The sequence below is a fragment of the Cyprinodon tularosa genome, unplaced genomic scaffold (assembly GCF_016077235.1).
Source record: "Cyprinodon tularosa strain WSP-4 unplaced genomic scaffold, ASM1607723v1 ctg37, whole genome shotgun sequence".
Taxonomy (NCBI): Eukaryota; Metazoa; Chordata; class Actinopteri; order Cyprinodontiformes; family Cyprinodontidae; genus Cyprinodon; species Cyprinodon tularosa.
Genome location: NW_024039085.1, coordinates 3,277,597 through 3,291,674, shown reverse-complemented (window position 1 = coordinate 3,291,674; position 14,078 = coordinate 3,277,597). Strand labels below are relative to the sequence as shown.

At 40.8% G+C, this 14,078-nt stretch overlaps 1 protein-coding gene across 1 annotated transcript in view; it reads left to right on the top strand.

Moving 5' to 3' along the window:
- eys (eyes shut homolog) overlaps positions 1-14,078 on the top strand; it is a 248,419-nt gene that overhangs the window by 82,218 nt on the left and 152,123 nt on the right. Inside the window, exons 22-23 of the mRNA XM_038296242.1 lie at positions 7,776-7,973; positions 12,782-12,903. Of these exons, the coding sequence (XP_038152170.1) occupies positions 7,776-7,973; positions 12,782-12,903 (320 nt within the window). The remainder of the gene's footprint in view (positions 1-7,775; positions 7,974-12,781; positions 12,904-14,078) is intronic.

The window sequence follows — 14,078 nt, the reverse complement described above, 5'->3', positions numbered from 1 at the left end:
TACCATGATTATTGTGGGTCAAGGTGGGCAGCTATTGTCATGATTGGTTCTCAGAGAAGCCCAATATGCAGAACACCACGGAAACAGATGGAAAGTTTTACAATGTTTATTAAAAACACAAGCACATAAATTATGTGAACTAGAACTGGTTCTGGCCGGGGACAGGTTCACTGGAGTCTGTGAGGATGATAGTTCAGTTAGCGTTGGCACTGAGGAGTTAGCGTTTGGAAGTTTCAGAAGATTACCTTGAGGAGTCCAGGTTCTCTTTGAGGATGGAACTGTTGGGTCCAGAGACTGATTTGTTCAGCAGAGTTTAATAACCGCTTCAGCCTCTTACTTCTGACTTGAATGCAGACCTTGGGTTTTGATTTCCAGCTCTTAGCCAAGAGCTGCAGAGGAATCCAGAGGAGAGTCTTCAGGTTTGGCTCTGAGGGCAGGCTCGGCAGGTTAAGCTCATCCAGAGCTTCCAAGGGAACAGGTTTCCTGTGAAGCATAGACAACGAAAGTTAGAAGAGAGACTGATCACTAGGGAGATCACTAGAGATTCTCAGGAGGTTCTAGGCTTAGGTGCTAACCAAACTGGATCAACACTGCGGCTTTGAGGCAAGGTCTGAAGGCCGGTTATATACTGCAGGTCCTCCTGATGACGAGATGCACCTCAGGTGTGTTGGAGGCTCAGCTTCAGGAGGATCCACGGCGCACTCTGCTGGAGACGGATGGTACCGCTCCAGATCCCAACAGTACCCCCCTCTCAACGACCGCCCCTTGGCGGTCCAGAAGACGTCGACAGGAGGGAGCGCTCACACTCCTCGATCAGTGACGGATCGAGGATGTAGGAGCCAGGAATCCATGAGCGGTCCTCCGGACCGTAGCCCTCCCAGTCGACGAGGTACTGCCAACCGCGACCTCGACGACGGGAGTCCACGATCCGGCGGACGGTGTAAGCAGGATGTCCATCGACTTCCAGGGCAGGTGGAGGGGAGTCGGACGGAGGGCACAAAGGACTAGAAACCACTGGTTTTACTTGAGAGACGTGGAACGTGGGATGTATACGGAGACTAGCAGGAAGTTGCAGACGTATGGCTGAAGGATTGATGACCTTGGAAATCTTATATGGACCAATGTATCTAGGAGACAGTTTGCGAGACATCCCCTTGAGGGGAATATCCCTAGTAGAGAGCCATACCTCTTGACCGACGGAGTACTCCGGGGCAGGACGTCTCCTTGAATCAGCAAAGCGATGGTGTCTCTCCAGACTCGCTGACAGCAACGGATGTGATGATTGACTGATTGCACCGAAATCTCTCTCTCGTCTGCTGGAAAAAGAGGGGGTTGATATCCGAGACTAACCTGAAAAGGTGACTGGCCGGTGGATGCAGACTTGAGAGAGTTATGGGCGTATTCAATCCAGGTGAGATATTGGCTCCAATCGGTGGGGTTGTTTGAGGTCAGGCAACGGAGAGTGGACTCGAGCTGTTGGTTCATTCTTTCGGTTTGACCATTAGACTGTGGATGATAACCAGACGTTAGAGAAGATTTGCAATTTAGAGCTGTGCAGAAAGCCTTCCAAACCTGGGAAATAAACTGAGGACCACGGTCTGAGACAATATCCTGAGGAATTCCATGGAGTCGAAAGACATGCTTAACGAGGAGCTGGGCTGTTTGGAAGGCTGTGGGGAGCTTTCTGAGAGGAATTAAGTGGCAAGATTTAGAAAATCGATCGATGATGGTGAAAATGGTTGTCATACCTCGGGAGATGGGAAGTCCAGTGACGAAATCGATGGCTTTGTGAGACCAGGGATGAGTAGGTACAGGTAGTGGGTTCAACAGACCTGAGGGTGGTAGATGTGAAGTCTTGTTTCTGGCGCAGACAGGGCAGGCCAGAACATACTCCTTCACGTCCTTGTGTAGAGTAGGCCACCAGAAACGTCTTGAAATTAAATGGATGGTTCTGCTTACCCCCGGATGAACGGAAAACTTGGCTGCATGCATCCATTGGATCAGGCGTGATCTGACTGAAGAAGGGACATAGGTTCTGTTTGGAGGAGAAGGTCTACGAGAAAAGAAAGCACAAGGATGTACTCTTTGATCCGAATCGAGTTTTTCTGATAATACTGCACCAACTCCAGAGTCAGAGGCATCCACTTCGAGGATAAATTGCTTGGTTGGATCAGGCTGGATTAGCACGGGGGCTCTGGAAAACAAAGTCTTAAGTTTGTCAAAGGCGTTTTGAGCTTCGGGGGTCCACTGGAAAGTCTTTTTGACTGAAGTTAGAGTTGTGAGAGGTAAAGCTGTCTGACTGTAATTCCTGAAGAAGCGACGGTAGAAATTGGCGAAGCCCAGGAATCTCTGCAGCTGTTTACGGTTTTCAGGAACTGGCCAATCCAAAACTGCTTTTATCTTTTCTTCGGATGGCTTAACCTGCCCGCCCTCGAGCACAAACCCTAAAAATGTCACTGAAGACTGGTGAAATTCACATTTCTCGGCTTTTGCAAAAAGTTTGTTTTCCAGTAATCTCTGTAGGACCAGGCGGACATGTTTCTTATGCTCGGAGAGATCTTTAGAGTAAATTAGGATGTCATCAAGGTAAACGAAGACGAAAACGTTCAAAAAGTCTCTGAGGACATCATTGACCAGGGCTTGGAAACATGCTGGAGCGTTAGTGAGACCAAAAGGCATGACTAAATATTCAAATTGACCCAATGGAGTTTTGAAGGCAGTCTTCCATTCGTCTCCTTCTCTAATCCTGAGAAGGTGATAAGCGTTCCTTAAATCGAGTTTAGTGAAGACGGTGGCCCCTTGAACTGGTTCGAAGGCTGATGCTAGTAACGGAAGTGGGTATTTATTTTTGACTGTTATTTGGTTAAGGCCTCTGTAATTGATACAAGGTCTTAGAGAACCATCCTTTTTACCCACAAAAAAGAATCCGGCACCCAACGGAGAGGAAGAAGGGCGGATTATGCCAGCAGCTAGGGACTCGTTGATGTATTTCTCCATAGTTTCTCATTCAGGTTTTGAAATGTTGTAAAGTCTACTGCTAGGTAGAGGGGCGCCAGGTAATAGCTCAATCGCACAGTCATATGGTCTGTGAGGTGGAAGAGACGTAGCACTGACCTTACTGAAGACAGGAGCCAGATCATGGTATTCGGACGGGACAGAAGTAAGGTCAGGAGAGTCCATCTCCCCCCTACCTCTAGGAGACCTTACAGCGGGAGCTGCGGAACGAAGGCACGTCTCGTGACATGAGGTCGACCATGCTTCGATGTGGCGATCAGCCCAGTTTATATGGGGATTATGTAGTTGCAGCCATTCGAACCCAAGCACCACAGGGGAACATGCAGAGGGAAGCACAAAAAATGTCAGAGTTTCACGGTGATTACCTGAAATTAGCAGCTCGAGGGGTTGTGTTTGGTGGGTGACTTGGTGGAGTTTTTTTCCCATCAATAGCGGAGACACAAAGAGGCTTGGATAAAGGGATAGTATCAATCTTTAGCTGCTGAACCAGGTTGGAGTCTATCAGATTGCGTTCACAGCCTGAGTCGATGAAAGCAGACAAAGTGAGAGTCTGATCTGAAAAGCACAAAGTAGCTGGAAGCATGAGACGAGGAGATTTCTCGGAAGTTAAATGGCCCGTCAGACTCCTCAGATCTTCTGAGGGGCCCCGGCTTTTAACTTAGCGGGGCATGAAGCGATGAAATGGCCAGTCTCACCACAGTAGATGCAAAGCTTGCTTCTGACACGTCTTAGTCTTTCCTCAGGGGTTAGCCTTGTATGTCCAACCTGCATTGTTTCAGCTTCCGTTTCTACTGCTTGAGAGACCTGAACAGGCTTAGAAAGTGACTGGGTCTTAGACCATGGCTTGGAGAAGGGTTCTGTGGGACCAGAAGAAAAAGTAGCATTATTAGAAGCAGGGGTTGACACAGAAGAACTTTGATTTCTTCGTCTAGCATGGTTTCTAGCACGGATTCTGTTATCCAACCTAATGGTTAGGCGGATTAATTCATCTAGAGTTTCTGGTTCGTCGAGGGTTGCAAGTTCATCCTTGATATCTTCATTTAAAGCGTTGAAAAATGCACTTGTAAGAGCCCGTTGATTCCATCCGGGAGCAGCGGCTTTAACCCGGAAGTTGATGGAGAAATCAGCAACTGAGGAATTTCCCTGTTTAAGACTTAACAGAGCACGAGAATCAATCGTCTGGTCGGAATCATGGTTAAACACTTGGGAAAACTCTGAAACAAAATCAGAAAAATTATCGCTGGTACTGTCTTCGGAGGCAAACCTGGCCTGAGCCCACTCAAGGGCTTTTCCTGTTAGGTGGGACAGAATAAATGTTATTTTTGTTTCGTCCATAGGAAAACTTCCAGGAGAATTCTGAAAAATTAGTCGGCATTGGAACAAAAATCCTTTACAATCCTTCATATTACCTGAAAACTTTTCAGGGAGACTAGAGCGAAACTCAGGGGATGACGTCACCACCGGTGACCTCGGAGGCGGAACTGGACCCGGAAATGATTGTGCTGCCGGCGTGGCATTAGCACTACTCATGTTGTTAGCATACCTTTGAAGCATTTGGTTATGGTAATTGACCATGTTGTATAACTCACGGAGGGTTTGAGTCTGTCCTTGGATTTGAGCATCCTGCTCTTCCAGTCTACGGTGGAGGTGATCTGCGGGGCCTTGTGTTTGGCCGCAGTGTTCTGTCATGATTGGTTCTCAGAGAAGCCCAATATGCAGAACACCACGGAAACAGATGGAAAGTTTTACAATGTTTATTAAAAACACAAGCACATGAATTATGTGAACTGGAATCCAGAGGAGAGTCTTCAGGTTTGGCTCTGAGGACAGGCTCGGCAGGTTAAGCTCATCCAGAGCTTCCAAGGGAACAGGTTTCCTGTGAAGCATAGACAACGAAAGTTAGAAGAGAGACTGATCACTAGGGAGATCACTAGAGATTCTCAGGAGGTTCTAGGCTTAGGTGCTAACCAAACTGGATCAACACTGCAGCATTGAGGCAAGGTCTGAAGGCCGGTTATATACTGCAGGTCCTCCTGATGACGAGATGCGCCTCAGGTGTGTTGGAGGCTCTGCTTCAGGAGGATCCACGGCGCACTCTGCTGGAGACGGATGGTACCGCTCCAGATCCCAACAGCTATTATACATGATGGCAGCAATAATTGTTCTTAAAAATACATTAACACATTTTGCTTTCTGTGAATCAAAATAAACTTTTAATATTTTTAAGTTAGAATATATTTTTTTAAACTTCAGTATTTATTCAGTTTAATAAGATTTCCCTCTAATTTAAATTAAGTAACTCCTGCATTTCTCTCGGTGCTACCTTGCCTTAGCAGTTTTCAGGCTATGGAGGAGTTTTTCATCCTTCTCCCTCAAAGAAGATGAATGATTCCTAGCACATCTTGTTGAAACTACTGCACTGTGTTTAACAAGTGAATGGAAGTTAAATGTATAACTCAGTCAGATAATATTGTGATGTTAATGTTAGGCTTGTTCTTGTATTTTATTTGTCACTCAGGAAATCTTGACTAAAACTAAAGTTATGCTTTAAAAGCAGTTCACTTTATTTAAATTAAATGTGACAATCACAAAAAAATCACAAAAACACAATACGTTTGTTTTGTAATCATGTTCAAATCGAAATCTTTACCTGTCCTATGTAAGTTGGCTTCACAAATGTCCCATGGTTGTCAGTTCCAATTATACACTCGCCAGCCATTTTATTAGGTACATCCATCTAAATACTTAAGACAAATTTCTATTCAGCTAATACTGTAGCATGGTAGCAATTAAATGTATTTAGGTATATAGACATGGTCAAGATGATCTGCTGCAGGTCAGCCAGGGCATTGGAATGGGGAAGAAATTATAAAAAAGATTATTTTAATTTACTTTGAACATGGCTTTGTTGTTGGTGCCAGATCGGCTGGGTGGAGTATTTTGAAAACTGAGATATACTGGGATTTTCACTCTTACCACATACCTCCAAATTTTTCTCAGTAATATGCTGTTATGAGTAGATCAATATAAATACCAACTATGTTTTATTCCAATTGATACTACTTCTACCATCTCTATTACTGCATGGGTAGTAGTTGTATTCTCCCTAAAGCCATACTGATGTTTGTTTGAATTTCACATATAATATTTGTAATATTTTTCAAAATTGTAATCTTCAATTCAGATTTAAAAATGGTGATTTTAATGTTCAAATTTAAATTGATCTACAAAGGCAGCATATAATTGTCTACTAGATCCGTATCTGTGATACTTTAGAATTCAATGCTTATACCCTATCATGGTAAACCATTCTGGACTAATTATTCCATGACAGGTAGGAAGAACTTGGGTGGCATCCATGGAAGGAGGCAGAGGGATTTCTTGAAAATTTAAGGAGGAGCTAGTGCAGTGGTTCACTAGCTCCTCCTGGTTCACTACCCTGCATTTTTGGGTGCCTCCTTCATGCTGCACACCTGAGTTAAATGAATAAGCGCTGGAAGGGTGCTGTGAAGTCTTTGTTCTCATTTCAGTTAGGTGTGCTGCAACATAGGGGTGTCTAAAAGATACAGGACCAGGGTTAAGAACTACTGAGCGAGAGGTTCGACACTGAAAGCATACTGCCTAACTACTACATATCAAAGCATAAACAAGCTTGTGTTTCTATCTTTGCGGGGCCTTTTCCATTGACATAAATTGGCCCATGACATTTATTGCTTTATTTTTCATTTCTGTAGACGTAGATCTCATTATGCTTATATATATAGGTATATGAGCATGATCTGTTCTGGTTTGAGATGCTGCACAGACTTGTTAAGTGTGGCTTTGCTTCATAGAATGTACTAGTGTTTTTTTTATTTATTTGTTTATTAACTTTTCATAATCTGTTTGAATCAAATGTGGGAGCCTCTATCTATGCAGTCAGTGTGTCATGGGAAAAAAATGTGTACCAGAGATTAAAAAGTAGTATGTACTGTAACTAATGTGTTCAGGCTTTAAGAATAGTAATGTATCAGTATTAATACGGTTGTTTTCTTAGGCTTCTATCACCTCTGCAGCCACATCTGAATGCCTCGCAACTTGAGTTAGCTCCGAAGTTTATACTTTATTCTGAGTTGTCAAAGCTTAATCTAGTTCCTTTACTCATGGAATCCCATTTTTTGTGATGTTTTTTTACATTTGATCTGGGACATTCATCATTATTTTCACACTTGGCTGGGAGGTTTTAACTTGCTTAACTTCAGTAAGCTACCTCCTTGTTTACACATGAGCAGTATCATAACTCTTTTTGATATTGTAAAAATACAAGAAGGACTTTATTTTTCAAAAAAACTAAGCACAAAGAAAGCATAAAACATTTATAAATAATATGCCCGTAAGAAAAAGTTTCAGAAAAAAAAATGTTTGTAACCAGTTGTGTAAGTTAACAAATGGTCTGACAATGCACCTTTAAGTCTATTACTTGGTTTGTTTTACAAGATTCCAGAAATAATTTGCAAGAAAGTACAGATAATGATTTCAGCAGGTTTTTGTAATATTGCATTAAAAACAAAAAACACTGGCTTCCTGCTGTGCACTTTTCAGTTTGTTTGTTAGCTATATAGGCTTTGCTTTATATTTAGTGTCTGAAGTCGAGGTTTGATAAAACCCTAAATAAGTTTAATTTGTAATACAGTACTCACATTTTTTGACTTGTATTATATTTCTGCAGATATTATTTTGCTCTGGATAGTCCCACTGTGTATTTCTTTTCTTGACTCCAGGTTATAAGTGTGAATTCTTGCCCTGTGAGGCCAGTAATCCTTGCGAGAATGATGCTGTGTGTGTGGAAGAGTTGGATCAGGACCGTTTTCCTTTGGGCTTCCGATGTCACTGTCGTCGGGGCTTCTCTGGCCCCCGCTGTGAAATCAATGTGGATGAGTGCAGCTCCAGTCCCTGTTTTCACGGCTTCTGCTATGATGGTAAGAAACAGCTTATGTTGGCAACATTCTTAATAACAAGCCCTCAAGATGGGAGGAAAGCTTCAAACATGCATTCATGCACACAGACATACACCCATTCTCGTCTTGCTATATGTAGTGAAGTCCATGTGTTGACTCTTATTGACTTCCATTGATTTACAGCGATTTTCCAACCTATCTATGGCCTAACTCTGTCCCTACCCCTAAATCTAACCATTAGCAGTAACTACACTGTACCTCACAACAATTTTTACTTAATTCGATATACACCTTACACCTACCTAAACCTAATCGCAGGCAAACTGGGTTGAGTACAAGGAGAATTCCCTCACTTTACAACAACCGGACCTTACTTTGCCGGTAAAATAAGAAAAATTGTTCTCACTCAGATGGACAAACAGGAACACACCAACACATACACAAACACACAGCTTATTTGTTGTGGTTTGCACAAGCCATCTTCTGGCTTCAGGATTAAAAAAAAAAGGGAAGTAGTCTAAAACCCCTTAAATCTGCGAAGCTCTACATGGGTGAGCATTTGGTATACTGGCTTTATCTTTACTGTCTGTATACTGGTTTTATTTAGTATGTGAAATTTGGGGATGAGAGGAATTAAATCATTTATGCAGTCCAAATGGTAAGGTCTGCACTTCTCAACTTGGTCTATAAAAGAACTGAGGTAAATGCAATAAAGTATGTCACAGCCTCATAAATTGTGTAGGTAGATACTGTCAGACACCTTTCATTATGTTTGTAGCAAAAAACAACATATGATCTTTCTATCAGTGAATGAACCGTATCTTTGCCTTTTTTGTTAACATTGGCACTGTTCAAATAAATAATATTACTGAGGGGAAAACATTCAACCTATAGTTTTCTGTATAAGTGATATTATTAATAAAAGGAGATGAGGGAAGCCAAACAGGTGAAAGAAGATTGAAAAATAATCACAAACATTTCCATAAATATATCCTCAGTAGAAAAAAAAAGCATTAAATACCATTTTTTGCAATTTTTATTTTTTTATTTTTTGCAAATTTACAAATAATGGAGAGATCTGTAGATCTCATTATACTGGAAATGACCTAGTGAGAGAGAGAGACAACTTTTTATTTTTTCGTTACATTTTGTCTATCAAAGATATAAACTGCAGTGGAAAATGCAGAGATCTCCATTCTTTCCAAATTGGAAAATTTGTAAAATATGTATCATATTATGTAGGGTTTTGGCTACATGTAATTGATTGTGGCACACTGCCACACCAAAATGAAATCCGCTATATACCTTCAGAATGAATAAAAAATATAATAAAACATTAGTAAAGCATATAACATAGCATTTTTGCAAAATTGTTCTAATCATAATCAGAATTTAAATACATTTAAATCACATGAAGTGTTCAAATATACTTTATTTTGAAAGGCTAAAACTGCTGGCTCCTCTCTGTCTTGCTGCAAAAGGGCTAGCTAGTGTGTGAAGCTTACTGATGTGTACAGTGCACTTGCTCTTGATAGTGAAGAAAAACTAGAGACTGTCGATTGTTGCCAGGTTAGCCACTTTTGCTATACTTACCCCCAGCCTTAACCCCACACTGCTCCCTTGGCACCCCACGATGGCATCCTAATGCTCCCCAAGGGGATGGGTTAAATAAAAATGGATGTTTCTCCAATGTGAGATCAATAAACTTCAATTATTGAGAGACTGAAAAAATCTAGTGACTTTTCTCTGTGTTTTTAACAAATTTGGCAACTTAAAAACTGTAATTAAGAAAGCAGCAATCGTTCCACTGCTGCTGTCTCATACCAGCATAGAGAGATTTCATTAGTCTCTCAATGCTTTTCTTAGTGGTGTCTCATAGGAATAGACATCTGCAGTTGTCTTATCCTAAAAGCCCCACATACAGTGATACTCCGTACACACCAAACGCGTATCTATCATGAAAAAGGACTCCAACTTCTCAACTTGGATCCTTCAGCTCATTGAAGTCAAACGCACATTAATGGCATTTTGTGTGCAGAAGCTTTGGCGTTTGGGCGTTCTCTTTCTGTACAATGGCAAATGCTATGAAGAGAGTGGCTTTGCTCTATTTGCCTGAATTAGTGGGAAAAAAATGTACTTTTACAAGGCTTTTAAGAAAGAACTACATGTAGCACCTCAAAATGTAATTCATGCAGTAAGTTAATCAGAATTATAATCCTAACTTTAAATAATCCGTAGCTGTTCCTATGACGTACCAGCAAGGGAGCTGTCACCTGGAATCCAACGATAGCTCCCTCTAGCTGGGGATGCTGTAGCGGGCATCATTCATAGCAGCTGGAGGTGAAGGAAAGCCTTTCATAGGTGGTAAAACTGAAGGCAACAGGACATAAAATCAAACATAATTTGTTCGCGAGTTTTATTATTATTTTAGGTAGATATTTATAAACTTTTACTTTAATGGAGTTATGAGAGAACTCTTACTTTTCTTTGAACATGTAAAAACTACGTACTCCTGGCTTGTTAAAGCTTAAGTCTGTAAGTTTTTAAAAATCACTTTTTTGTCATATTGGCTAAAACTGTCCCTATGCCCAGACATCAGTACATGTGATATGTAACCTGTAAAAAAAAATGCTTCAATTGGTTCCGCATACTGCCTGTATTTCAATCTGGAAAGAATATTTCGGGACGAGCCAAAACAACCAATCACAGCCAGAGGAGCGTCTGATGGAGTGTCAATCACAGCTCACACACGCTGAATCCCGCCCCCTCCCTCTCACCGCTGAACCTGCCGCAGTGCCCGGCTGCTGCAGTCAGGAGGACGCGCGTGGAAGTCATGGCGGAGCGACAGCCACCAGCGAAAGAGAAACTGCCCTTACTGCCCCTGCCGACAACTGCTTACACAGCAAACTTCGGTATAACCAGCATCTTATATCTAGCTGCTTGGAGGTGAGTGTTATCGCTCTTACCGGTTCACACTCCATGCCGCGTACGCTGCTTGGACGCTTCTGGTCGCATGCGGTAGCCGCGCAGATGCTGACAGAGGGGTGGAGCTTGGAGGTGGGGCATGAGTGAAGCAGAGAGGGTGGGGGAGTGGCATGAAACCTGTTTTTCTTCAAATTTTCAGTCGAAGTCTGCTCTCTTCTCAATGTTACAGACTGCAGCTTTAAGTAAAGATGGTGGAGTGTAAGATGTCCAAATATATGAATATATTCTTGTTTTGTTTTTGTTTTTTATATGGTTTTATGCTGACAGCCCCAGCTTTAAGTGCATTACTTATTTTAATTAAAAAATTTAAATGTTCTTTTTTAACCTCTTAAACCTAAAACTGCTGTTTTCCTTCCATTTTCTTATGCATTACAAACAATGTATATCTTTCTTTGATTCCTTCTTTCTTCCCTGACATTAATTTGACCCACTTATCAAATCATTGCTTTGGTAGGGTTACACTCACTGCTAACACATTATTTAGCAGGAAATCTTAGAGGCATGAGAGTCCTACACATTGCTTGATGGAGCGTACCTGATTGGTTCCTTAATATGACTTAAAGCATAAATTAGCTCAAATGTTGTGTTACAATTTAAATAGTAGATGACAAATTACATAATTTGTATGCCTAATTTGATTTTATTCTTTATGTGTTATCTCAAGCCCATGAAATCTAAAATCTAATTGGACATTATAATAAAAGTAATGCAAACTATAAATCATTCATTATAATTGTAAAAGAGAAATAAGATTCCAACTGACCAATTTTCGTTCTGCAGTTTAAAATATATAAAAAAAAATAGTATTTATTTATTACTACTAATGGCACAATTCCTGTGTAAGACTCCATTATTGAAGAAGAGTTCTATATATCCTTTTCTAAAATTCCTCCAACTGTATTCCCTTATTCCCTTATCAATGGCAGTATATTGCTATCAAAGAATCACTATTTGTTCCTCTGTGTTACAGCAGAAGTAAGACAGCTTTCTTGACCAATATGTATACAAACAGGTCCCTTTATGTTAGAGAGCATGTGCCTCTACATCCTATTGGCTGGTGCTCAGCTACAACCACCAGGGACAGCGCCGTGCAGTCACAGAGGCTTAGATGAGTAATGCTGCTGCCACCAAGGACTTAAAGCATTTAATGAGAGTAATAGCATCTACACACAAAAAGACAGAGTGACAGCATAGATTACGTGGTAAATCTTTGGGATAATGAAGAATCCTGGGACCCTCACTGGGGAAGTAATAAATTTACTCCTGTAAGAACTGCAATTACCTCTGTCACTGGCTTCTTGTACCCATGTTGTGAAGGAGAAACGGAGTTAGGCATCCCTTTGTAACATCATTAATAATTATGAAAAGGATGGAATGCATTATTAGATGTGGGAGACTCTAAATTTTGATAAACAATACAACCATATTTATAGCATTTGAATATAGAAAACATCAAGTATTTGGTGTCTTCTCTTCTGTTAATCTCTCACTTTATTGTATGCCCTGCGTGCATGTAGAGTATGCAGCTGTAAATGACCAGCTTTTTCCGAGTAGAAAATGTAAAATCCCATATAGGAGGCAAGAAAATAGCCTCCACATAACAGTTGATTTGAAGATGGTCAGAGTAGTAAAACCCATGTGGGTAATGTTCATTCAGCAAAGGTTTTGCAGATTCTGCAGATTGTGTTTTTCTATGATTATGACCTTTAAAAAAAACACTCAGTCTTCAATGGTCATTTTGCCTTGTACTCATAATCAGCAATTTGTACAGATTTAGTACCCACAGAATGACAAATTATTTTTTATAATGCAAAGTTCTATAACTGTCCTATTTCCCTTTTCAGTTGTAGATGGGTTTTATTGCCTTTGCAGTCCTGGTTATGCTGGGCTGAGATGTGAGGAGGAAATTGATGACTGTGTCAACAGTTTGTGCAGCCCTAACTCAGTCTGTAAAGATCTACATCAGGTGAGTGTGCACATTTTTTGCAGTCATAATGGTTTTTTTAAAGGCTTCAAACTGGGATGTGTACTGAGGCTTTATATCACTACCAAATTTAGCATTAGAGTTAAAGTTGCCTTGGAGATTTAGGACAGTAATGTATTTTACCTGTTGTAGTATAAACGTACAGTTATTGACACCTCTACAAGGATTGCAAGGGACGTGGTCTGGAAATTGGACTAGTGCAAAACCCGGATTGCTCAAAGGTCCACTTTTAAGTTTCCACAATCAGTGATGACTCAAGGGGCCATATATGTTTTATTAATGCCAAAAATCGGCACAGCCTTGTACCAGCCAATATTGGAGTGCTTTTTTGCTTACCTCTGCTTAAACCTTTATGGTGATGCTGAGTTCATTGATCAAGAGGACTTGTGACCTGCCAACATTGCCAAAAGTACCAACCCCTTGTTTAATGACAATTAAATGACTGGGCTAGGCTGGTCTGACCTAACCTCTATAGGGAAACTTTGGGGTTATTTTCAAGAGAAAAATGGCAGACCACAGGACCCTACATTGAAGATGACCTGAATGATGCTGTGAGCAGGGCTTCCTTAATCCCTCAGTGAAACAGGGTGATCACTTTCATGTCATACCGCATTAACTATAGCAAGAAGCCCTGATCAAGTACAGTATATGGATGTATTTCTCAGTAGGATGACATTTCTATAAAAAAAAAAGAAAAAACATTAATACCTCACTCATAATCTTCCAAGAAATATACTTTGTGAAATCATTAGTTACAAGCAAAAACGTTTTATTAATAACTTTATTTTGCCATTTAATCACTTCCTTAGTGTGATTTTTTAAACTCTCAACATGCTTCTTAGAGGAAAAACCTACATGTAGTCTAAAGACTTTTCTCTTTAGCACCATGGAACCAATAATACATAATAAATTCATTTAATTTGAAAAATAGAAGAAGTATTACTAATACATTGTTCTAGTTTGAAGCTTAAATCAAAAATAAGTTTGGTAGCATGTTGAGACTTTGTTGTAGAGTCACAGTTGGCCCTCTGTAGTCATGTGGTTGTGTTTAAAACCAGACCCATTGATTTGTTGCAGCTGAAAAGATGCCTTGGGAGCCTGTATGCCGTTTGCTGGTTTGCATAAGCACAAGGGTTTTTTTTCCACCATCTGCTTAT